General features: G+C 40.6%; 1 protein-coding gene across 1 annotated transcript; it reads right to left on the bottom strand.

The window, feature by feature from the left end:
* Window positions 1-16,199: 16,199 nt before the first annotated feature.
* LOC123977711 (complement C1q-like protein 4) lies at window positions 16,200-26,508 on the bottom strand. Its single transcript, XM_046060621.1, has 5 exons — window positions 26,422-26,508; window positions 25,831-25,884; window positions 25,682-25,735; window positions 21,694-21,747; window positions 16,200-16,517 (listed from the first exon to the last, which is right to left on the bottom strand). The coding sequence occupies exons 2-5, from the start codon at window positions 25,858-25,860 to the stop codon at window positions 16,428-16,430; spliced, it is 228 nt and encodes a 75-aa protein (XP_045916577.1). The 5' UTR covers window positions 25,861-25,884; window positions 26,422-26,508; the 3' UTR covers window positions 16,200-16,427.
* Window positions 26,509-27,529: the final 1,021 nt, after the last annotated feature.

Genomic DNA, 27,529 nt, shown 5'->3' with positions numbered 1-27,529 from the left:
GACCACCACTTCAGCCCAGGTTGACTGATGCTTCGGAGTCGAGCAGGATGAAAGCCTCGGAAGGGTAGAGGGGTCCCAAAACACGGTGTCCTGGATGTTAGCGGTTGCGCTAAGAGAAACAATCTGTTTGGCTTGTACTGAAGCCACATCCATAAAGCCAGTCAGCAGGGAATCTTTCTCTTTGAGTTCCTCTGAAAGTCGTCGGATGTCTTCCATAAGGTCAGCAAACTTCTTGTTCGCTTTCTTAAGGAGTGTGCAGTCCTCATGGGAGTTATCTCGGCTAGCATAGTCACCGGAGCTTTGTTGCGATCAGAAGCGTTGATCGCGTTTTTACGGTCATCTAGCTTAAAATCCATGTCGGATGACTAAAATCCTTAACCCATGTAAAACTTAAGTTAAAAACTTAAGTTAAATAAAAAGGATATAAAAAATGTAACGAAAAAGAGTGGATTAAAACTGGATAAGAGTTCGGTTTAAGACGGAGCTTCCGACAGGTGGCTACAGACGCCAACGCATGCGCAGAGTGCAGATTACGTCAGCGATCTGACAGTTGGACCTCTGAAAGTCCAGCTGAAATTATATCATAAAGAATGTCACATGTTTTTTAAAATATATTATTATATTTGTCATCATTAAAAGGAAGAAAAATATCAGAAATGCTGTCCGTCTCAGCCAGTTGGAGGGGCGTGTCTGTGTTTAATTGACAGCAGCAACGTTACATTATTTTTAAAGAGGTGGTATTATGCTCATTTTCAGGTTCAAAATCTTATTTAGGGGTTGTACCAGAACAGGTTAACATGGTTTCATTTTCAAAAAACACCATATTTTTGTCATACAGCACATTGCTGCAGCTCCTCTTTTCACCCTGTGTGTTGAACGCTTTGTTTTAGCTATGGAGTGATACATCTTGCCTCTACATGATCTTTGTTGGGAGTTGCACATGCGCAGTTCGTAGTTAAGGACTACTAGCCAATGAGAAGCAGAGAAGGGCGAGTCGTGAGAAGCCAGTAAACACGGCTTCGCTTCAGCTGTACATGTTCCTGTTACCAGCTTAGCAACATGGACTGGAGCAAGAGTTTCAGAGTGGTGACTTATAAATCTGTAACAAAAGTATTTTTCATCCATAAAGCTTTAACTGAGCTCTGTCTCTACATCACAGTAACAACTTTGACTGCCTGGAGGGTAGCTAGTGTTTGGAAGGGAGAGGAGAGGTGGGTGCTGCAGCTCAGTGTTTTCCCACCGGTGTTTTTGAGGGCATGTCAGAGTAGCCGCTTGGCAAGCATTAACATTATGACACGCATTTTGCTTTCATCCCTGTGTCGTCACAAACAAGCTGTTTTCTGGCAGTTCAGAGCAGAGTTTTCTGTGGGAGATGGGAACTGCCTTTGGAGTGGACATTGGCCTTTTTCAATTTGCAAACCTATTCCATGCACAAAAAAAGATATATAACTCAATAAAGAAGAGGGAAAAAGCCAAAAAACATAATATGACCTCTGATGTGCTGCAGCTGAACAGCTAATTTTCTTTGTAGCTTTCCCCTGATAAACATTTGTTTGGTGGCTCAGTCTACAAACTATGGTGCAGGACAGGAAGTGTGTTCATTACATACATTAGATAAGAAGGAGACTTCAGCAGGAGGCTCATGTGATGGTTGTTCAGTCTGGCTCCTGTATATCAGGCTGCTGATTGACTAGATGATACAATGCTGATGTTACTGCTTTATGCAGTATGCAGGCTGTAAATGCTAAATGGTCTGTCCTTGAGTAGCACCTTTCTAGTCTTCTGACTACTCAAAGCACTTCACACGACGTCACACTCACCCATTAACACACATTCATACACTGAGGCCGAGGCTAAGGTGCCTACTGCTCATCAGAAACAGATACAGAAATGAACACATTCACAGGAGCAATTTGGGCTTCAGCATCTTGCCCAAGGATACTTCAACATGCAGACTTCTCCCACTTACGAATATTTTTGACAAAATACAAAAATTAATAAAGCACAAATGTAACAACATCCAGGCCCCAAGGTCCTTTATGCAACTGGTGTTAGCTACGTTGTGGGTTAGTATACTGTCACTACTGTTGCTGCTGCGATCCTAACATGTTAGCTTCTAACTTGAACAGTTTCTCAAAGGATTTCATCAGAATAAGGGTGAGAGCCACAGGGTGGTAGTCGTTCAGACCAGACACTGCTGACTTTTTAGGTACAGGAACAATGTTGGCTATCTTGCAACAGGTGGAAACCCTCTCCTGAGACAGTGAGATGTTTAAAATGTCATTAATAACATCAACTAGCTGATTGGCTCAGGTTTTTATTACTGCTGTGGATAAAAGCATAAAAGGTGTTAAGTTCATCTGGTAATATGGGCCCACATGATGGGGGAGCTCCTGATTTTGTAGCCTGTGATGTTTTTGATGGCCTGCCACATATCTTTGGTGTTGTTGGTGTTGAGGTCTCTCTCCAGTCTCAGCTGATGTCTCCGTAAGCTTCTTTATCACCGGACCGAAAAGCAGCTTTTTTGGCTCTGGACAGAGCCCTCACCTCTCCATTCATCCAGGCCTTCTAACATGCAGAGAGGACGGTATTAACAGCTCTCCAGCTGCTACAGATAACATCACAAAAACAGCATGTCCTGGTGAACGAGTAAGCTGAATGTCCATGGGCAAGTCATTTAACGTTACTGACACACATATCATGGCTGGAATACTGTTGTGTGGCAGGGTCCGCCACTTTGTTTTGTTTCCCCATTTACTTCAGCATACAGTATGTCAAGTGTCATTTTAGTCAACTTTAAGATAAATGCAATATATTTTAATTAGGGCTGGACAATAAAATAGTAACAATAATTATCACAATATAATTTTTTTCTCCAATAACAATATAACAAATGTTCAATAAATATTTAATAAATGTTTGATTTGATTCACTTGAATCATACCTGAATTATGACTTAATTTATTTAATAAGATGTTTATTTTGTTGAGGAAAAAGGACTGAAAAAAGCTTAAAACCGTCAGGTTTCTTCAACTTCCACTCAGGAGAAAATTCTGCCTTTGAACTTACGAAATGAAATGAAAATAACGATTTGATACTTATCACGATAATTATCGATATCGAAAGACATGAAACTTTTTATCGTGATAATATTTTTGGCCACATCGTCCAGCCCTAATTTTAATATACTTAGTCGTGTTAAAATGGACCTACTTTAAGTACCTTTACTGTAATTTAAATATACTTCTTTAAATTTAACTTAAAATACCCCTTTGTGCTATACTTGAAGAACAGTTTAAATATATTTTAAATGTGTTCCCTGAATATTTTTATTAGCATTTCAGCATATTAGTAATTTATTACTAGTATACTCCAAGAGCCACTATTAATATCTTGGGAAGCTGCTTTATGAAACCATTCAGTATGAGAATAATTCATTATTAATGCATTAAAGATAACTTGCAAAATGCCCTTTTAGCATAATAATAAAAAAGTATTTTTTAATTTTGTTTACATTACAAAAATATGTTCCTGTACATTAAAAAGGTAAATAAAAGGTAAATAAAAATAAAATCAGTAAAATGATGACATATGATCAGTTTTACTGAAAAGTACACTATACACATCCCATCATTAATGTTACCCATGGGGGTCCCTCATACGGTTCGGACTCTGGGCCCAGCTCAGATGACCTCACGGCAAGCCATCCCACTTCTGACACCACAAAGGCGAGAGCAGTCACCCTACCCAGATTCAAACACAGCTCTACAGGGTACCAAACATGCAACTTTGACAGCAACGCCAAAGAGCCAGGCTCATTGGTATGGCAGTCCAAGCTCTTACTCAGCTGTAGTGAAGGTACTCCGTCACAAGCATACAGTACAAATGGTGGAACCAAACTGAAACTGAAAAATGTCAATCCTTATTCTTGGAGTGGAGGGCCGGTTATCTTTGAGTAGGACTCGTTGCATTTTCTGCGATTGCAGACACTATGGGATTTGGAAACCGCTTTATCACACAGCATCTGTGGAAGGGAAAAGGAAATATTTTGCATATATCAAAGCAATATTACCTCTAATTAATTAACAACCATTGTCAGATTGTATATTTTGTTTTAAGTTGCTGAAACACATTATGACATCATGTCTAACTGTTCTGATAATGTTGTTTAGGTTCAGGTGAAATGGTTTTCCACAAGGGACCCCTCCCAGTTAATGTTCAGTTCTTCCATTACAACATGATCAAAAACATTACATAAACACTACTGTACATTCAGCCAAGGAGCTGTATATGATAAAATGTTATTAACAGGTACAACACAAGCACAAACATACAGACTTGCTTAACAACTGTTCTGTCTACATGTCATTTCACATTAACAAAGCAGTCAATTTGTGAAGTACAAAAGTAGCCAATTACTTAATGTATAACAATATTTTAAATAAAATTATTTCTTCACAAGAATATTTGTTTATTTAGTCTGACCCCGTTGACATGTAGTGAGCAAAAACAGTGATCGTGTGCAGTAGGGCTGCAACTAACGACTATTTTGATAGTTGATCTATCTATCAATTATTGTCTATGAAGATTCTCAGTCATCCAGGTCATAGTTATCCAACGAGGGTTAAAATGAAGGGCAACTGGACTTGGTTGAAGATACTGGAAGACGTTTCGTCCCTCATCCAAAGGACTTCAGTTCTGACTGACTGGCGGGGAAACTCAGCTATTTAACCTCAGTGGGGTCGTTATCCCGGGTCATCGATACCGCTGGTTCGTTAGTGTTCCTTGTTGCTGTGACGACAGTCGTTACAGTCGTTGAGACTACCTGTGGCCAAGACTGAACGACCATCGTTGGTATCTTCACCTGAGGCCAATAGGTTACGTTTGTTGAGTTTCCTGGGAAGTGATGAAAGGATCCAGTATCTTCAACCAAGTCCAGTTGCCCTTCATTTTAACCCTCGTTGGATAACTATCAATTATTGAAACGAATAATGGACTATTCGGATTATGAATTGCTAAATTACACGTGTCTTATTTAGCTATCAGCTTTTAAATTAAACTTGAGGTTGTTTTAGGCATGAGCTAATTAACAGTCACGACAATAAAATAACGTTTATATATTTCCCCTAACTCAACAACTCTTTTTTTAAGGGAGTTTGGGGGGGGATTAGCCGCCGCCTCACGCATTGACAGGAGAACCGTTTTCTCTTCTTTAGAAAGTATGAAATTGTCCGGTGTTGTCTAATCTTGCGCACTTGGCAGCAACACGTTCTCCAGTTGGGAATGTCGCCATGAGCGATGCATCATTTATGATTGTGAAGTCAGGGCACATCTGGAATGTGAACGCGGCCGTTGTATATCATAAATGTGCTATTCTCAGTGCCATTAACAATCAAATTGTCCAAAGCAAACTGTATAGAAAACGTTACAACTTATAGCGTGAAGCAACACGGCTTAATTTAATGGGAAGCTAGCTCGCTAACTAGCTTACCGAGATGAGTCTTCATCATCCACAGAGCAACAACGTTGCGCGCCTCCTCTTCAGATGCTTCGTGTTTCCAGGAAAGCGCTGTTTGCAAACGCTGCAGTTAACAACCTTTTTGCTGAGTGAAGAGTGAAATGCTGCCACACTCTGGAGGCCAGATGACGTCATGAACGAATCGATTATTAAATTCGTTGGAAACAAATTTAATAATCAATTTTTGTCAACTGTCGATGTCGATTAGTTGTTGCACCCTAGTGTGCAGGAGTCAGACATACCTATGAGTACATTGAGGTTGTGAGGGTCCAGCTGGTCCTTTGAGGTTTTCGTGGCCTCTAAGCCATCTGAGTGAGGCAACGATCCCAAGAAGCTCTAAAAGAAATGCAGTTGCAAATGAGATAAATCTTCAGTTTGGCCAGTACTTCCACCTAGTCAGGCATTGCAGTACACAAAAACATTATTTCAAGCGCGTCTCAAAAGAATTCTCACATAGCCGTGTACACTTTAACATTGTAGTTATTGGTCACTGTAATGATTACCCCCTCCATGGTTGCAGTTAACTAATCTTTTTTTGAGTCATTTTGTTCATTTGAACTAGGCTGGTTATTGTGGCGCTGCAGCCCTCTAGTGGGCGATTAAAAAACAGCGCCGTTCTCAAACACGGAAGGCTGCCTGGCTTGCTTTAATTGACAGTATAATGATAACAAGAATTTGTGCATTATAACAAGTATAATGCACAAATTCACCTCTTGATCACTCTCCATCATCATTATATACACCCCCTTGGGCCCACAACCAAATTCAAACCATATAAAAACCACAGAAATATATTGTCTATATGCAATCCACTACTCTGGCTAAATCCTTCCATTTTCACAATCTTTCCTGAGTATACAACCAGACCAGCCATATAAAGGTTTATGTATATAATTACTATCATTACCTCTAAAGTGCTCATTCATACAGTAGCCTAACGTCCCTATCCATGAGTAAAATATTAATATCAGATTTGCGTAAATAGAAGTAATAAGCTTGATACACTATATCAATAAACACACTTATTAAAATTCAACCAATTTAATAATAATCTGGAGCAAGCCACCAAGTTCTTAAAAAAACTCCAGCACAGAGAGAGGAGCAAAGAAATATTAACACATTATATAAATGTAGCAGTTTGGCAGGTCTGGACGCAGAATGGGCCACATCAGGTCCTGATTCTGCAGACAGAGAAACAAACATGAGCACATCACTCTCATACACGGCCAGGTTGTTTACCAATCAGGAGCTGTGAAACAACAGCACGGCTCTGTTGATAAATAAAAAGTAAGAGTTACGTTCTCTGGCGGACCTGGATCAGCTGTTAGCTGTTTACAGGGCTAACGCTAATGACGCTATGTGGCTGTGTTTTAATGTTTTAATGACCGGGTCGGTTTGTTTTGGAGAGGAGACGACCTCGGAGGTAATTCGGCTCCTGGTAGAACCCTGTCAGGGCACTGAAGTGGAGCGGACCCAGAACATCAGCTTTTAGCTGTAAACACTAGCAGGACTAAAGTTACGGTACAGCTGTGTTAAAACTATAACTTAGCACAACATCACTGCGCTGTAATAATGTTATGCTTTATTAAATGACACATAATTAACAAAACAGCTGGCAGTCACTCAGCCTGCCGAATGAACGAAAGACTGAGGAGGACCCATGTGAGCGGTGAACGATTAGTTAATTCCAGCTCCACAGTAGCTGTCACGTGACAAATGAATGACTCAAACCTAGAGACCCACAGTTGCTATGAGTCATGAACTAATCAGTTCTGTTTCCTGTGCTGCCTGCTTACCACAGCCCTGTAGCCGAGCTGTCACGTGACAAATGAACTACTCAAACAGACCCACAGTTGAGTCCTGAACTAATCAATTCTTTGCTGAAGGAGCCCAGGCAGCTGCCGTGTGATGAGTGAACGTTTTCAGTGGTGTAGTCTACGTGATAAGCAGGTATACGCCGTATACCCACTAGGAACGGTCACGGATTTCCCTATACCCACTTAAAATAGTGAGATTATACGTAACAACATCGTTTTGTGACAGAACTTTCACACGTTCATTCATAAATTCACCCCGTCTGTGTTGTGAAGCTCTGAACTGACATTTTCTGCTTCTGTGGCCTGTGACCGGGATCTGACGTCACCCACCAAACAACACAAATGCGGCTGAAGCTGCTGCCGCTCCGGGTGGTGACACCGCGGCTGCAGCAGATGACACGAATGTTATGGTTACTGAAACAACAGAAAACGAGCCAGATGAGGCTGATGCTGTCGTAACGTTACCTGATGAGTGAAAGCAGCATATACGTTATCATTAACGGAACTGTAACAGCATTGTTGGTATATTGAATTGCATCTAGAAGTAGTTAACTAACGTAATGTGGTGGATCAATGAATGCAGGAGGCTGTGTGTGTGTGTGTAGGCCTACAGTAGAAGAAGTAATGTTAGCAGTTCCTGGATGATCGCTGATACAGAAGCTACATAACCAAAGTTTGACAATGGTTTTGGAAGATAAGTAGCCTATGCTTGAGATGATGTGGACCACTTTTTGTGTCCTCACTGTTAATAATATTCTGTAATGAATAAGTTTTGGTGATAGAACTGCACACAGGTCTATGTTCATTGTTTTTACTGCTACTGAGCCTCAGCTTTCCATTATTGTTAATAATAGTTGCAACTTACACTCATTGTAAGTTGTGCATTGAAAATTGCCAGCTGATAAAACTTGCTCCAGGGACCAGATTCATGTAACATCTAAGGCTTCATGCAGCTCCTAACTGGCTGACATATGTTTTTAGTCAACAACGGACTGTCAAATCAAATAATATTTCAGTCAGTTTTCACATCAAACTGGAGGGATAATAATGTAGCAGACCTAAATTTTAGTCATGCAATTTAATAAATTTATGAGAATTGATACCCAATTATGAATTAATATTCATAAAATCTAAATTTTCCTCATTTCAGGGCACCACCGGAGGTGTTATAATCCTAGAGTCTCCGGACCTCTAGGTAGTTTTAATAATTATACAATTATTACTAGTGATCAGTTAGTTAATAAATCGCTCAATTATCTTAAATCAGTCAGTCTCATATCTAAAGGGTCAATTCTCTTGGCAGGAACTAGAAATAGGCAACACACACAGCGCTTGATTATATTACAGTGAATTTATTCTCTAACTAAGGTGATAAAAAGATGGTTGGATACAGGGAACATAAACATTTGCTGAACAATGAGCCTGGAGGTTCGATTGTGGGAAGCATTTGACTCATACGGCATAGAAGAGCTAATTAAAGTAAACTAATGCTATAATTTAGGAGTTAAAATGGACATCTGATCACAGAACGTGTGTTAAGTCTTACTGCTTGTCGACAGCCTGCTTTTGGCCTGTTGCACGGGTCCCACGCTAGCTGCCCGATTTTTGCTAGGGATTCTCCGGGGTTCTCCGTGTCTGATTGAAAACACCTCCTCCATCTGGCAATTCGGCTGTTTTCAGGTTTCCTTTGTTGTAGCTGGCGAGACCACGTGGCTGGGTCTGACCTCTGTGAAGTTGGCTCGACGAAAAAGGCTTAAAATGGAACTTGGTCGTTCCTGAATTAGTCCAGTGTAACTTAACGGACTGATAACTTTAACAAACAAAAGAAATAAAGAAATTAAAACAAACTGAAGGCAGATCGATGTCGCGGCACTTCAGGTGTGTAGCTTCAGGCGAGTCTGGGCATTGCCTGGCGAGGCACGCCACACGCGTGCCGAAGTGTCCAGAGGGCCGAGCAGAGTGGAAGAGAGCCAACAGCGAAGAGAAGAACGCGAAGCGAGGTCGCGTGTCGCTCTTTGGTTGCCTGGGGCGTGGTTCCCCAGAGGGCGTCTCAGGTTTCCCAAGGGACTGCCTTTCTAAACTTAATGTTTAAAAAGAAATCTATTTGCGCGTATTATAATCAAATATTTTCCACAATCGAACCTCAATGGTCGAACAGTTGTACTGTTCTTAGGCATTTGGTAACAGGAAACAATTGTCACATTATTGGTCAGGATATTTATACATTTAACGGCATTTCCGACGAGGGCATGTAATACTTATTTCGTCCACTTGGGGGAGCTCAGGTTACATGAGGAAAGCTTGGATTAAATCAAAGATCGTCTCTCCTTAGGAACTGGGAATATTGTTGATTCATCCTTAAATTCAAGCTGGCGATTAAGAGTATAGTAAAACATTCCTTTGTCATCATTTCTAAAGGAATTTTGTAGGAAAGTATTATGAACAAGCATTGATTACATTAGATGAGGGAGTGTCTTGCTGAAAATAAAAACACTGCACAAGTAACTTCTTTTCAGCACAACAGATAGCAACAACAGTTAAAATAACTACTCAAATAGAGGCAAACGTATTCAGGTAACTAAAGATTTAATTAAATGCTTTGAGTCTTTGGAGACTGCAGTCCTTAGCCATTCAAAGTTCAGTGTCTGGACCATGTCACACTTGGGTGAGACAGGGGTTTTCCTTTTTGATGTGGTAATAAAACAAAGAATAAGGTCAGTTGCCACGGAAACATGTGTGGGGGGGCCAGTTTTGATAGGCTGTTCAGTGAAATGCCAGTGCCTGGTTCGTGTCCCTTTGTCAGTTTAACAGTCAGGCCCCGCGTTATCAGCTTCGGAATCAAAAAAGTTTTATGGTCGGGATAGCACTTAGAGAAAGCAACTTTGACCCCTCCCCTTCTTCTCTGGGGAGGAGAAAGGAATTTAGAGTAGCTCCAAATTTATTCAATATAAAATGCACAAATCCACACCGTTGTTCACTACAATAAATAAAAACTACTCTATTTTAGTTTACTTAAATTTAGAATTTATTATTAAAGTGCCTAATTTTTAGAAAAAATTAAATAAAAAGTGTAGCTTGAAGTGATGAAGTGTAGTCTTGAAAAGCCATGTGAAATCTCTTTTCCCTTTCGTCTCCTCAATTCGTGTGCGTTTCCAAAACATCTCTGGTGAATCTCACGGACTTGACTCGCAAACATCGGAATGCACAGATTTGATTGGCTGAGCAGCGTCACGTGAGACGATTGAAGCACATGCGATTGGTCTGTGAGTTTCCTGGGCCGCTAAACCAGTACAGTAAATGCTAGAAAAGCTGCGCAGGTTAAAATAGAAGTCTCAATAATAAGTCGGCTGTAGGTCGGCGGTCTGGAGAGGACAGCAGCTGGGTCCGGATCCGGACCGCGGTCCGCCTATTAGTGACCACTGGCCTTGGCAGTCCATCAGAATGCTATTACATGCATACTGTATGTATTAGTTAGTGTAGTGGTGCTTATGGGACGTCGCTCTGGGACGGGTGAGTATGGGGCTGGGAGGGAAAAATCACAGTATACTCACTACAAAAAACTAGACTACACCACGGAATGTAAGAGTCCAAGATCCTTCAAGTATGTATGTTTGCAAGTATGTGTGAAAATTAACAAATTACTCACTGAGACTACCCGTTCCTCCCGAGTCATACACACGATTAGGTCTTATGAACGAAACGTTCATTGAATGGCACAACTCTAAGATATCCGCTTTTGACTAGTCTAATGCAGATGCTTAGCTGATGATTCATAGTAGCTTCAGCTAAACTTTAGAATGAATTCATACAAAAATGACAACTGTGGTGATGTCTTTACAGACTACATGGGCAGGAATAATAATGATTACAGTGACCAACTTCCTGTAAACATGGACATGTGAGTATTAAGGTTGACTATAAAAAATGTGAACCTTTAGCACAGAGACAGCAACATATTAGTTGCATTTATTACTCTGATAAAGACCTCACTGGTCATTTTAACAGCGCAAAAACGGAATTGAGGGCTCATAAGGGTTATCTCATGCATCAAATTCCAGCAACAGGTTACTGAGACTGTATATTACTGAAATTTTAGTAACATTAAAAACTGCCTTACAGCAAAAAGCAATACATTACTGTAACATTAATTGCGTTTCTTTTGTAACGCGTTACTCCCAACACTGTTTATAAAGCAGACGAAAGTTGCTGTCTCGATTTATGAAGTTTTAAAATGCTACCTAACGTTAGCTAACAAATACAGGTGCTGGTCATATAATTAGAATATCATCAAAAAGTTGATTTATTTCAGTAATTTCATTCAAAAAACTTTGATATTATATTCATTCATTACACACAGACTGATATATTTCAAATGTTTATTTCATTTAATTGTGATGATTAAAACTGACAACCAAATTCAGTATCTCCGAAAATTAGAATATTACTTAAGACCAATACAAAAAAAGGATTTTTAGAAATGTTGGCCAACTGAAAAGTATGAACATGAAAAGTATGAGCATGTACAGCACTCAATACTTAGTTGGGGCTCCTTTTGTCTGAATTACTGCAGCAATGCGGCGTGGCATGGAGTCGATCAGTCTGTGGCACTGCTCAGGTGTTATGAGAGCCCAGGTTGCTCTGATCGTGGCCTTCAGCTCTTCTGCATTGTTGGGTCTGGTGTATCGCATCTTCCTCTTCACAATACCCCATAGATTTTCTATAGGGTTAAGTTCAGGCGAGTTTGCTGCCCAATAAAGAACAGGGATACCATGGTCCTTAAACCAGGTACTGGTAGCTTTGGCACTGTGTGCAGGTGCCAAGTCCTGTTGGAAAATGAAATCTGCATCTCCATAAAGTTGGTCAGCAGCAGGAAGCATGAAGTGCTCTAAAACCTCCTGCTAGACCGCTGCGTTGACCTTGGACCTCAGAAAACACAGTGGACCAACACCAGCAGATGACATGGCACCCCAAACCATCACTGACTGTGGAAACTTTACACTGGACTTCAAGCAACGTGGATTCTGTGCCTCTCCTCTCTTCCTCCAGACTCGGACCATGATTTCCAAAGGAAATTCAAAATCAGAGAACATAACTTGGACTGGACCACTCAGCAGCAGTCCAGTCCTTTTTGTCTTTAGCCCAGGCGAGACGCTTCTGATGCTGTGTCTTGTTCAAGAGTGGCTTGAAACAAGGAATGCGACAGCTGAAACCCATGTCTTGCATACGTCCACCATACTTGAAGCACTGACTCCAGCTGCAGTCCACTCTTTGTGAATCTCCCCCACATTTTTGAATGGGTCTTGTTTCACAATCCTCTTCAGGGTGCAGTTATCCCTATTGCTTATACACTTTTCTACCACATCTTTTCCTTCCCTTTGCCTCTCTATTAATGTGCTTGGACACAGAGCTCTGTGAACAGCCAGCGTCTTTAGCAATGACCTTTTGTGTCTTGCCCTCCTTTTGCAAGGTGTCAATGGTCGTCTTTTGGACAGCTGTCAAGTCAGCAGTCTTCCCCATGATTGTGTAGCCTACAGAACTAGACTGAGAGACCATTTAAATGCCTTTGCTGGTGTTTTGAGTTAATTAGCTGAGTGTGGCACCAGATGTCTTCAATATTGAACCTTTTCACAATATTCTAATTTTCTGAGATACTGATTTTGGGGTTTTCATTAGTTGTCAGTTATAATCATCAAAATTAAAAGGAATGAACACTTAAAATACATCGGTCTGTGTGGAATGAATGTATACGTTATACAAGTTTCACTTTTTGAATGGAATTACTGAAATAAATCAACTTTTTGATGATTTTCTAATTATATGACCAGCACCTGTATATTAATCCACGTGCTAGCATTAGCTAATGCACACCAGAGCTATCCACCAAGGAAAATATTTTCCAAACCAGAGTGAGCTCAACTTTAGTTAACTCACACAATTGTGTTGTCTTGCTAAAAATAATAAACTTACCAAGAAAGACGATTTTTGCTGACAGTCTCTGCGCCTGTCCTCTCCTGCTTGTACTTGCCAGGCACGCCTCTTTAGCTCTTCTCACATTTAACTTCTGCAGGGAGCTGACCGGATATTCTTCTCTTCTGTGTTCTTTTCTTATTATGTCTGTGGTGTCCACCTTCCAAGTCCGAGTCGGTAAAACAAAGGAAACTTGAGAAACAAAATGATTTCTGGCCAAAAATAGCTTCCCTCTCAACGACAGTACACACATTAACTTTCGCGGAGCGGACTTTCACGCTGTGTGATTGGGTCGTCGATTTGAAAACCTTGATTCTGATTGGTCAAATAGAATGCACTGCTAGTGGGCTGGGCGGGAGGAAACACTTTTTCCCCGTGTTCACATGTGTTTACTGTTTACAAACAGAAACAAGTATGATTAAAGCTGCAAGCAGCGTTGGGTGGGCCCTCGCACTTGTAGCGCGTCCGGGTGTGAGCCGGCCAAGTTGCATATTCTGGAATTCTGCCGGAGCGGCTGGGAATTTGCTACGCGCTTCGGACGCTGCATGAAGGTGTTATGTCACTTCCTGTGTCCCCTTTGTGGAGCTACATAGCACTTGCCGCTATGAATATAAATCGGTATTGGCGTGTAGAGGTCTTCGGGGTGGGAGAGTTATCAAGCACGTAAAGTTTTGTTCAGATGTGAGCATGTACACTGAAGTTACAACAACTTCCTGTGTCACGGCGAAGAGTTGATCATCTTGATCGCCACGCCACGGACACGCCCATTGACAAAAACTCACAGATAGCACAACTTTTCATCGTCAATGCTGTAAAATTCAAAATGGCCGACTTCCTGTTGAGTTTAGGGTATGGGTTCTTGAGGCTTTTTTGTGCGTCTTGATATGATACATGTCCCCAGAAAATTTCATGCATGTAGGTTGAACGTGAACGAGGGGCTAATATTTTCCAATTTTGTAGGTGGCGCTAGCGAGTCATTTTGCCACGCCCATGCGCGAAACCCATAAAATATGAAATTTTTCGCCACTTCTGATGTGTGCAAAGTTTGGTGAGTTTGAGTATGTTTAGGCCCCCAAAATCGAGCTTACTTTGCAGAAAAATAATAATAATCTTTACAATTTCAATAGGGACCTCGCACGGTTCGTGCTCGGGCCCTAAAAATAATACTTCTGGAAATCAGGCTGAAACATGTGGCAATGACAAATATAATTTTAACCCACTAAAAGTGTAATTGTTTAACAATGTACTTCCATAAAGTACACCTAAATAGTATTTACTAAGAGTTAAATAAATATATTTTTAATAAATAGACTAAAATGTTGTGAAAAATACACTTTTATTTAAACATATTTATTAAAAGTTTAATTAAGTATATATTTATTACCAATTTATTAAAAGTATACTTTTGAGAAGTATATTAAAGCTCAGGAGAATATATCTTTAATAGTATATATAGTAAGCATGTTAGGAGTGTCTTGATTTTTCAAAAGAACAGAAATGTCTATTCATACATGTAACAGTTATACTATTAGTAATTAAAGGGAATGGCTATGTGATAAAACAGTGTCCATCTCTCTGTGACATTAAAACCTCTGACATCTGAAAAGCCATCATTTTTGGTTTGTGATAATAAGAGACCTGCAAGTACCACAAAGCGGATCATTTTAAGCTTGCTTTGATGTAGTGTGAAACATCACATCCAAAATTTGTTTGAAAGTTTGTGTGTAATACATAGCTGAAAGAAAGCAGTTTCATGTGTATGTGTGTGGGAGTGCACAATTAAAGACCATGCTGACAGCCTTAAGCCTTATACAGTATATGGAAGTTTAGGCCTCATTAACCTTAAATGGAGCTGTCATGGATTGTTGGACAGAAATTCCTTACAGCTAATGGGAGATTTTGCTTTCTTGAGGCGCTGGCAGCTAATTTGGTTCTGCGCAGATCACATCTGGATTCTTTTCTACTACTTTACTATGATTGGGTGTTCATCCTCTGCCAGCTGTAAAGGAAGTGGTGAGTCCAAAATGTTTGAGTAGATAACAAAAACCTCTTAGTTCAATGAATTCATAGAATCTCTCACTTATACTCTGATGTTCTAAATACTGTTTCAAATAACCGCCACGTGGTAACTGTAGAATGTAATAATCTTATCTAACAATATCTCCAATTTCCCAGAAACAGTACTGAGGACATGAGCTCAGTGCCCTCAGTGCTACTGTAGCTGTGGTCTGGCTTTGTGTTGAAGAAAATCTAGGTTTAAAGGTCAGCAAATGGAGGGTATGAATGAAGAACACAAGGTGCAGTTGAAAGGTCCAAAGCGTTAGCGGACCTTTGAGCTTAGATTCTCTGCCCAAAAGGTCAAGAATGAACATCTATGGATGGATAAGCTTTATGTATTTATGCTACAGGGATCTCATTACAGAAACTTCCTAAGTCTGAAATCTTATCTCAGTTCAGAATGACATTTAGAATCCTTTGTTATAACAGAAGCATGTTTCCTGCCTATATTTAGGAAGAAACCCTGTCTCATCTTAGGATTTAGCTCTTACAGAGGCATCCAAACTGAAGAATTTCCTACATTAGGAAGGCACAGACCTTGTCCTACATTCAAAATAACGGCCATACCTGACAGCAGTGCTGCTGTCAGGTATGGCAGTTACCAAAAAGTGGTGTTTTCTGTTCTCCACTGCACAGTAAATGCCTCCGACTCATTGAAGATCTTTTTTTCCCCCTCAGCATTTACCTGGGTGTGGCACTGAGGTCTGCTTTCACATTAGCAATGTTGTTTTCTAGTTTGCTTCACTAAATTTCAGCTCAAGCTACAGACACACACTCCACCCAACAGCTCAGTTTGGCAACTTGATCTGTCTCTTTTGTCACCAAGCAGAAGACAAACCCTCGACTATAGAGTTTATTTAATTCAGACATTTAAATTCAACATAAATGTGGAATTACATTCTTTCCCATTTTTCATAAATATATTATATAATATTGTCTGTACTTGGTTGCTGTATTCTGCTGCTTCTGTGATAGTAATATCACAGCAAATATGCAATAGTTCATGTAAAGTGGCAACAGGTTACAGTTCAGCCCTCCAGACATCTTGCTGTTGACCGCTCCTTTGTTTAGTGACGTTGCAGTCTGCTTGACTGGACCAGTATAGCTGCAGTGGCTAACATTGTGCTAATGGACATTTGTCGTACAAGGCTATTGTACTAAGGCCACATGTAAACAGAAAGAAGTTGAATAAAGTCAGAGCTCGAACAATGTGCCCCCCCCCTCACATACACAACAGACGTATCAGAGCTGATTTGATTCCTTCTTAAAAAGTGGTTAAAAGTCTGTGCTTTTGTTAGCGATAAGCTGCAGTTATTGATGACACAAGAAACAGAAACAGGGATAGCCTCCCTGTGAGAGGTCTCGATTGGCTACTCAGTCACTCATAATTCCTGCTGTTTTATTGGTTTTAGGGTGCTGCATAACAATTAGCATTCAGTAGTTCATTTCACTTGACTGATTTCAGTTTAAATATAGAGTCTGAAATACTGCAGTTATTTTAAGCCAACAAAATAAATACATAAATAAAGACCATCATGTTAACCCTGGCTGTGGAAGGAATGCTTTGAAACAGAATTTAGACCTGATTGTTTTGAAATAACAAGGGAAACTGGAGGCTTTTAATGTCACATTGGACTGTGTCTCAACTCAGTATCTCTAAAATCTTGGTTTTGGCCCTGGTAGTATCGAGTGGAACTGGATATATATTGAGCAGTTCACAAGAAAAGCCTCGCGACTGAGAAAACACAGTTCACCAAGGAATTCATTTCATGTGGGACTATTTTAAGCTGGAAGAAAAAAGCACCCTGTTTTTACTAGCACAGTCCATACTGGGATCAGTCAAAGGAATCCATGTTCAGCCCAGAGCCAGATCACCAGCAAACAGAACAACCTGACAAATACTCCCACGTACAAACACAGCTACCTGTTCAGCTCTCCAATCGAGCCATGTGTGACGAGTTTCTGTGAAATGAAGCACTCCACATTCACCTACAGCGGCTATAGATGGACAGCACTATTTAGCTCAGGTGGTTTCTTGTACTAGAGCTGAATTGAATTTTTGTATTTAAAATATTTATAAAATTGTATTTATATTCACAATGGCCCAAAATAAATGTCCAGACTACAGCAAATATGTTTCAGGGATTCATAGCAGGACAGTTTGGTCAAAGCAGGGGACATACTGGATCTTGTGCCATAACAGGAGAAGCATGAGAGAGATCAGTATGAGAATAAATCTCTCACTGATGTGGTGTGAATATAAAACTACACTGCTTCCTGTTCATCATTAGGGCGTTCAGTGTTCTGACACTGCAGGAAGAAATTCTGTCTGTTTGTTGGTCTTGTGTTTTGGTCTCACTGATATAAACTCTGTCCCCCTACCTGCCAGCAGCAAACAGATACAGTTAGCAACTAGCTCATGAACACAGTGGAGCATTTTACAGATGAAGAGCCACATGTTTCCCCACGAGTGGAGAAAACACTGGAGCTGAAAGCAGAGTGAATGTCAGAGTTACATTCACCAGGTTACTGTGTCAGCTGAGTATGTAAATAGGGAACTGCTAACACGTTATAAACGTGATAATATGTTTTCACCTTGTTCCGCTGCTCCTAAGTCACTAAATAAAAAAATAAAAAAAAGATTAAAGCAGCTTTAAGGCATTTCTTTGGTTTGTCTGAGGGACAAAGTCACTCACAGGGCCCCCTGACCACACCGTCTCCTGCGTTTACATGCAACTTTTCTAAAACAATTTCTGTATGTCCAGCAGCAACATTCCAGAAGCAGTCCATACTAAATGATTTTGCACTGTATTCTTGGATTGGTTGGATGGGAGAACACACTAGTTAGCATTTGGTTTGAGTTGGTGTTTTTCTAAAGTCAGTCAACAGTTAGCTGCTTACTGTGTCCCCCCACCAACTGTGTGCTATTCAGCTCCCTATGTACCACCACCCTCCACTTGGTGCAGAGCACTTCCAGATTCTTGAGGAAAGTAGTTTACTGTGATAACAGGAAGAATCCCAAATGCCTGCGAGTCAAACTGGTGGAACACTCAAAGGAGTTCAGAGAAGACTGAAAATAGCGTTTAGCTGCTGGGCGTGCTCACATGCTTACAGATGTGTGCACACTGTTCCTTCCAAGCTGCCACGAGGAAACATCTCATATACTATATGTAGCCCCCCTCCCCTCGCAGTGGTGATTTCATTAACTGACAGAAGCATTGTCAGAGTAGGACTGACATGAGAAAAGATGTTGATTGAGAGAGAGTTTGTTTCACTTTCACACAGGAAGCTTTTCCCTTTGTGGTACCAGAAATGATGACTCACTTTGCTACAGTGTGTTCAACAAGTTTACAGGAAAGGTCTGAAGGCTACATTATAATATACAGTCAGGCAGTGGCATGTTCAACTCTAAACTGGTTTTTATGCCTCTTGTTTAATTGGTGCACAAATTTGGATTCTTGCAGGCATGTCACATGACAAACATTTACTGCAAATCATGTGTGTTGCTTTCAGAGCTGTCGCAGATAAGGACAGCAACACCACAAGACACAGCAAGCAGCTAATAAGTTATTACTGAGTAGTCCAACAGAAAGAAGGCCAGCTCACCGTCTGTCCTGCATCCTTTTAACTCTTAGCTCACACCAACGAGTAAAAGACAGTCCCATATTTACTCTTCTCCGATCTCTTGCTCGTCACTCTCTATTTCTCTGCCTCACTTCCTCCGACATCTTCGGTCTCTACCATGATATCCATACTGATAATACAAAGCTAGCTTCTTCAACAGAGCTTACATTGTACATTATATACTTGTTGCTTCTTATAGCTTGCTGAAGAGTCACGTTGGTGCTGTAAAGGATTATGTTGTCTCGAAAGGTTTTGTGCACAGGATTCCAGTGTTACAGAGCAGTAGCTGGAACTGCAAGCCCGGAGCGGAAATAACAGCGACTCCATTCACCCTATTACAAGTCAGTGTACCATCAAAATTATTTTAAAGCTCTTATTTTAAGATAAAAATTTATTACATAATGTTGCTTTAATTTATAGCAGCTAAAACTTGAAGCATGAAGGATCAAGTCTGCTTTAAATTTGAATCATTTTATTTTAGTGAGGTAATCTCAGTTTTAGAGTTATACTGTAGTAAAATTAATAGAAATCAATGACTGCCTGGAAGCAGGGAAAACAAGTACACTATATGGCCAAAAGTATATGGACATACACAGTACTTGTGTGTACTTGTGGCTGTTTGGTGTTAAGGGAAATCAACATTACAGCATACAATTATATCTAAAGGTGTGGTGAGACAGCAACTTTTTTTATGCTGTATGGTTAAATAGTTGGGCAATGGAAAGACATAAGTAGCACAAATAGGCGCTCAAGCCACCCTACACTAAGGAAATGTTTAAATTTCCATCCAGGGTCTTTATTCAATTCACTTCAGTTCCATGTTATTTACATAACTACTGATAGGAATTGGTGCTATCTCATTGCACTTTTCATATAGAGTACGTCTAACAATTTCCATCATGGAACCACCACTACTTCATAAACATACAGAGAGGAAAAATCAGAGAGACTAAAGGGAAAAACTGAAAGAATTGGAGTGACTGGTGACTTCTGAGGTCAGTCAGCATATATCCTAACATCAACAGTCGTTTCACTGTCTGTTTTACCAGACTTCACAAACAATCCAGGAGGTGAAAATTCACTTCACTTTCTTTACATACCTGACAACAATGTGCGCCCAATTTTTTATTTTATTCCCTTACAGACAGGTCTGATGCCCACAAATCAGTGTTGGACCACAGAAATTTCTTCTGTCTGATAGGGAGGAAATCCCTGCAGCGGGTTCCAATATTTGATGGAAAGGTTTTCCAGGTGAGTGGAGGCTGTTACAGCAGCATCCACATTAATCCCTATGGTTTTTGAATTAATGTGCAATAGTCAAGAGTGTAGGATTAAAGGTTCAGTGTGTAAGATTTAGTGGCATCTAGTGGTGAGGGTTGTGAATTTAAACTATATCCAGTCTACTACTGCCCCCTAAAATTTCAAAGAGCGTAGGACAGCTACGATGTCTGTAACAGCACACAGTTGCTGACAACAGCACAAAAGGTGTCTCTTTTGGGACAGCAGAGTAGCCAGTCAAGAAATGAGGTTTCTTTAGGTATATTTATTAACAAATTACATTTACTTAATTATTCAGTAAAACCATATATGTTTTTGTGACCACTGTCAGATAACATGGAAAATGTAAGCCAAGAGTGTGAAACACTGTCACTATTTCTGCACCAGTCCATTATAAACCACACATTAGATGAAGTTTATACAAACATTGACAGGGGAAACACTTTCATTATCTCTGTGATTATGGACCCTCACCAAAGCTGCCAGCCATCAATATCTGGCCCACAGCCAGATTATGGTGTTTGGATAGCGATGCTGAAATAGATGCTGTCATGACAGCAACAGTTACTCACATAATCACTTCCTCTTTAGTGGTTTTTATCCTACAAAATAAGAGTACGAGAAGCTTGTTTACTGTAATGCAGTATTGGAGTTGAACTGTCGCCTAGTGTTTGCTCTTGGTGGGAATTGTTGGGCTTCTGTAAACATCACAGAGTATGGTCTAGACCTGCTCTTTTATGAAAAGCGCTGTGAGATAACTGTTGTGATTTGGCGCCATTTGAATAAAATTGAACTGAGCTTTTACTTTGAAAAATTCTGAAGAGTCTGTAGTCTGCTTGACACAGCGCTGAAAAGCCGTCAGAAAACGTGATTCCCCTAAGTGTCCTCTGGAGATACTGGGGAATTGCGTCCATAGGTTGATGGATGCGGCTCGAACACTGAAAGAAAAACAGTGCAGCACATGCCTTCCTAATGGTTGAAATTATTGCGCCAATGCAAAACGTATTTGCAGACCACTGCAGTATATTACTACTACATCTTCTTCTAACGTACATATTCAACATAGTGATGAGTGTCTGCACTGCCTGAATTTTACCAGAAGTAGAACAAGGACAACGTAGTGACGAAACGCACTTTGTAGTGTTGTTTGTCCATTTTCAGCTACTGTAGAAACATGACGATGCAATGTGGTGACGTCCATGGAAGGGGGTGCCTGCGGTTATGGAGATATAACTGGCTCATCCTAAAGTAATAAAACAAAAGTTTATTATGTAAGGTCTTTACACACCAACATAGTTATGGATCTTATGTTCCACTTCTATTGATAGATCCTCAGAAATATTACACACTGAACCCTTAATGTCCACATATTTTGGGCCATATAGTATGTGTCTCCCACCAGACCTCCCAATAGTTACAGTCTGCACTGACCTTTGGTCCTGGTGGCCCAACTAGTCCGGTGATGCCTGGTAGTCCTGGCTCCCCCTGGTTGCACAATAAACACACTCTGAAATGCAAAGTGGAGCAGCAGCCAAATGCAACAATATTACAGTAATTATCTGTCCTACATCAAGCTGTCAGTTAAGCCTGTTTAATGCATGTTGCAGACAGGTCCTGTTGCTGTCAGTCACTTTCTTTCCAGGGAGACAGAAAAATGCTATCTTAAATTCATGATTATGACAAGACAGACAACTGGATGGTGAATGTTGCATTAAGAGTCTAAATAATGAACTGGTACACTCAACACCCGTGTGTCTGTGGTGGTGACAAAGCAGTGTTTGTAAAAGTCTTGCTGTGTTTAGCCGTCAGTGCTTTTGTGACTCGTCAGTACGATCTTGATTGTACGCCAGATATCAGCTTTATTACTGTTTACTTTCATACATTATTAATTTCCATTAAAATATTTTATGTATTAATATATTTACGATGTGAACATATTCAGCACTATTTATTATTTAATTGTTAATTATAAAAGGAGGAATGGTACAAGTAGAAACAGCCAGAGATGCTCACAAGTCTTTGAGCTAGAGTCCAAGTCAAGTCTCAAGTCTCTAGTCTTGTGGTTATTACGAATGTTGATCACCTGCTGCGTTCAATCCAGGTTGCTAATAAAACTGTATAGCTATAAGGAATTCTGTAACTGTAACCTGCTTTGCTTTTACAGAGCACAACCATGTAATGTACAATGCAATTATTGATGGTTTATTAAATACTGTAAGTCACACTCCCCAGACTCTTAAACCCAGTGTAATGTTAAATAAAACTGACGTTGCATAATCAATAAACCTGTCTATTTTTAACTTAACAGAGCACAACAATGCAGCCTAATGTACAATGCGTCTACAATTAAGACAACTTATAAACTACTGTAAGTCAACACACCCTGCAGACTCTCAAACCAGTGTAATGTTATAACTGTAAGGCTACATGATCAAAAGTAAACCTGTAACCTGGCATAGACTGTATGGGTGATGGTAGCCAGCGTGATGTAATAATTACATTATCGACTACTACAAGTTTTGAAAGTAAACAAACGCTCATTCATCTTTTCATAACGAACGACAGTCGGAGTTAACCTCCCGAAGGTCGTAGCTAAAGCAAGCTAACGTTAGAAGGCCAACGCTGAGCTAAACATGTTTACTCACCACAGGTTACTAACCTATTTGCGTTCAGCACTTCTTTGTTTGGGTCTTGTTGTATGAAGTTTTAAAGCCAAAGTTTATGATGAATGGCTCAGCAGCTGTTGCTGTTTGTTGTCCTCTCACGTGTGGCCGCACGCAGCAGATGCTACATAGGCAGGTTATAGGTAACACGCTCAGACGTTTCCTAAAAAATAAACATTGTTCACGAGTCCCTCACCTAGAGTTCGAGTTGAGTCTGAAGTCTTTTGAGGCCGAGTCTCAAGTCAAGTCTGAAGTCGCTGTGTGTGCGCGTGCGCAACTTAAGTCAAGTTTATTTATATAGCACATTTATAAAACACTAGTTGACCAAAGTGCTTTCCACAATAGACAACAAATATACATAACAGTAGAAAAAGTAAAACATATAAATGTCACTACTCAACTCTGTTTGAAGGCCAATGAATAAAGATAGGTCTTTAGCAAGGATTTGAAAGTGTCAGGAGTTTGGGCATTTCTTATTTGAACAGGTAAAGTATTCTAAAGATTAGGAGCAGCTGAGAAGGCTCGGTCACCTTTAGTTTTTAACCTGGATCTGGGGACATCAAGGAGCATCTGATTGGATGACCTCAGTGCTTTGACCGGAGTGTGTACATGTAAAAGTTCTGATAAATAAGGTGCCAACCCATTTAAAATTTTAAACACAAGCAATAAAATCTTAAAATCAATCCTAAAGCGGACAGGAAGCCAGTGGAGCGAGGCTAAAACAGGGGTAATGTGCTCACGCTTTTTAGTTCCTGTTAGAAGTCGGTTGCTGCATTCTGGACTAACCGATGGAGAGATGACTGATCCACTCAAACATACAAAGAGTGACAGTAGTCGAGACGTTATAAATGCATGTATTACTCTTTCAAAGTCTTTGTGTGGTAGGTAGGGCTTGACTTTGGCCAACAGTCTCAGCTGAAAGAAACTGGCTTTTACTACAGAAAAAAAAAAAAAATTCGGTTTTTCAAATTTAAAAGCACTGTCAAAGATCACATCTAGATTCTTGGTAAATGGATGACTGTGTTCCTAAAGTACCAAGAACATCTATACAAGCACTTAAATCCCCAGGTCGACTGAACACAACAACCTCAGTCTTACTTTCATTCAGACATAGAAAGTTCTGATTCAACCATATTTTAAGATCTCTCAGGCAGTTGAGCAAGGACTGAGTTGCAGCTTTGTCATTAGATTTTACAGGTAAATAGATTTGTATGTCGTCTGCAAAGCAATGAAAGGAGATGTTGTGTTTTTTGAAAATTGACCCCAATGGCAGCATGTACAGTGAAAAAAAGCATGGGGCCCAATATGGACCCTTGGGGGACCCCACAAGAAAGAGGGGCAGCAGATGAAGAAAATTCACCGAGGTGAACAGAGAAACTTCTATCTGCCAGATATGATTGAAACCATTTGAGGGCTGTGCCCCTAATGCCGACACACTGTTCGAGTCGGGATAAGAGAATGGAGTGGTTAACCATATCAAAGGCAGCAGTCAAATCTAAAAGCACCAAAACAGCAGAGTTTCCAGAGTCAACAGCTAAAAGGAGATCCTTAAAAACTCTTAAAAGGGCAGTTTCAGTATTGTGACGGGGCTTAAATCCAGACTGGAATTTTTCATAAATACTAAAATCATCTAAAAATTATTGAAGTTTATTAAAAACCACTCTAGGATTTTTTACAAAGGGGAGCTTAGAAATAGGTCTAAATTTAGAGAGGTTTGAATGATTTGATTGTTCTTTTTTTAAACGTGATTGCACAACTGCATGTTTGAAAGCAGCTGGAACACACCCTGAGCTGAGAGATGTATTAACCAAGGTGAAAATGCTTGATCCAACAGTGTTAAAAACATCTTTCAAAAAGCGTGCAGGAATACTGTCAAGGGGGGCAGTTTGCAGGACGTAGTTGCTTGACTACGTCAGAAAGAAGGGGGAATGTAACTGGCTCAAACTGCAGGAAGACAGCTGGGTTGACAGGGGGGACAGAGGGGTCACTGGTAAATGTAGTGGGTGAAAAGCTAAGACGGCAATTTTGTCTATAAAATATTTCAGGAAGTTTTCACATAAAATTGTAGATGGCACAACAGTCTGATTTGCGAGGGTTAACAAGAGAGTTAAAGACATTGAAAAGAACCTCAGGCCTCTGGCTGTTATTTGCTATTACATGGGATAAAAATTTAGTTTTAGCAGATTTTACTGCTCTCTGGTATTTAGATAGTGTATCCCGCAATATTTCAAATGAGACTTGAAGTTTGTCCTTTTTCCACTTTCTCTCGGCTATTCTACAGGCATGTCTGAGAGAGCGGGTAGTGTCATTCAGCCAAGGCCAAGCCAAGTCACTCGAGCCCGAGTCTCTAACTCGAGTCCCCATCTCTGGAAAAACAGCTGCAATGAGTCGTTTAGGTGCAGAGCTGCAAACATCAGGCTTATCACCGCACACACTGCTGTGCTATATATGAGTTCTGTTACAGACTTCCATTTCAAATGTCCATCAGAACTAACCTGTAAATTTGGAACAGTTTCTACCTAACCTGGGATTCAATATGATAGCCAATCCCAGCAAACACAGGAACTACAATAAAAAATGTCAGTGTTTTATCCTGGTTAGCACTGACTGCAAAGAGCAAAGTTTTCAATATTCGCTCACTTCCTGTTTTAAGCAAGAACTGCAACAAAGGAAAGCCCTGCAGCCCTAAAGCATTTTCCCAATAGGCCACCATTATAAAAAGATGTCTGTTAAGGTTATTGGCATCATAGTCTCACCTTGGGTCCTGGGGGTCTTGGTTCACCCGACAAGCCTGGTTCCCCCCTGTCTCCCTGGGCGGTATCAGCAGAATCAGGTACCATCATCAGTACTGGCAGCAGAGTAGAAAAGCCACAACACTTATACAGCTGCTTCTTTAAGGACTTACCTTGTTACCTTTTAGACCAGGCTCCCCCATTGGTCCTGCTGGGCCACATTCACCCTGGCCAGTCAAGGGAAGACAGTAGGTAAGAGCACTTAATCAGCCACGTCACACTCACTCAAATTAATGAACGCGATCAAACATTTTAAGACTCCATTATGTGGCTTGTAATACATGTCAATATGGAATTTTGACTTTCAGAAATGGCAAGCTAATCAAAAGGTTTAGAGCATTGTAATTTTTGCCCAAACTCCTTGGATGTTAATGTGTAATACTTTAAAAGTAATGAGAAGGATTTAAATTCAGTCCTACACTTAACAGGTAGCCAGTGTAGTAAATGTAGCACCAGGGTAACACGGGAACACACAAACAAGAGTACAGAGCAAACACTAGCAGCCAAGACCAGGAGAGAACAACCAAAGGATGATTTGTTGGAGCTGCTGGAATGAGAAGGGGTGTATTGCAGCTTAGCATTGATTGATGTCACGGGTTGTGGTGGTGAGGCAGAGCAGGTTGGAGGACCCAAATGCAGGACACGTAGACTGGCAGTTACAGTTCAGTGATAATTTAATATAAACACAAGGCGAGCACACTTACAAGAGCGGCTGAGTTCAGGTAATCCAAGATAACACAGTCCAAAACAAACAGAGTAAGCCAACAGAAAAATCCAGAACACTAGAAAATCCAAACAACTGACGGGAGACAAGCAAGACGAGACTGGGCAGACAGAAACACCAGGAATATATACAGGGACTAATGAGCAGGGCGGGAGCAACACAGGTGACAGACATGAGACTAGCGAGACACAGGCAGGCAGAGAGACAGCAGGGAAAACAGAGAGACTAGCAGGCAGGCAGATTACTGAGGGGGGTGTAAGGGCAGAAAATTGTTTTCTTCCTACACTTATCATCTTTTATGCAAGTACTTATAAGAGTGCTATTTTTCTCCTTTTATTATGTCTTATATATTGTTTTAAATCTTTAACCTGTTCCATCTTTATTATTGTTCTTCTTATTCCAATCTGTCCACATGTGTGGGGTTTAGGTCAGGGATGTGGGGTTGTTGATTGTTTTCCTCACTAGCTGTTCTTCTCCTTCCTTGACTGGTCCCAGTCAAGGACTTTTTGTTTCCCAAAACATAGATGCACAGACTGTGTAAATGATCATGCAATTGTTTGCTCTGGGCCAGACGTTAGTGACTGTCTTAGGAGACAGAACCTCTGGTCCAGCTGATTCTGCTGTAGTACTTCTCTGTTTTTTCTCTTTTGTTAAATAAATTCTTCAAAGACAACGGTTCGTTGTAACTCAATTATTTGCTCAACCTCTCACCAGGAATACAATTTCCACGACAGGGGGAAAAGACAAAACACAAGTTACTCAACACAGACAGAAGCTAAGGTAAAACAGAACGTCTCGGGTTACGTATGTAACCCTGGTTCCCCGAGAAGGGGAACGAGAGACTGCGTCGGTTACGACACTATGGGAACGCCTCTAGGCGAAGCAGGTCTGAACGTGAATGAAATCACTCCAATCCTATTGGCTTGTTGCTAGAACGGTAAGGTGTGACGGAATAACCGGAGGAGTATAAAGCACACCTGTACACACTCATCATTAGCTTAAACTATGAAGCAGGCGCTTCAGGCGGGGAGAGAGGTGCGGCGGGCCGACGCAGTCTCTCGTTCCCCTTCTCGGGGAACCAGGGTTAC

Source organism: Micropterus dolomieu, linkage group LG01 (genome assembly GCF_021292245.1).
Source record: "Micropterus dolomieu isolate WLL.071019.BEF.003 ecotype Adirondacks linkage group LG01, ASM2129224v1, whole genome shotgun sequence".
NCBI classification, from domain to species: Eukaryota; Metazoa; Chordata; class Actinopteri; order Centrarchiformes; family Centrarchidae; genus Micropterus; species Micropterus dolomieu.
This window is presented reverse-complemented; position numbering and strand designations above follow the sequence as displayed.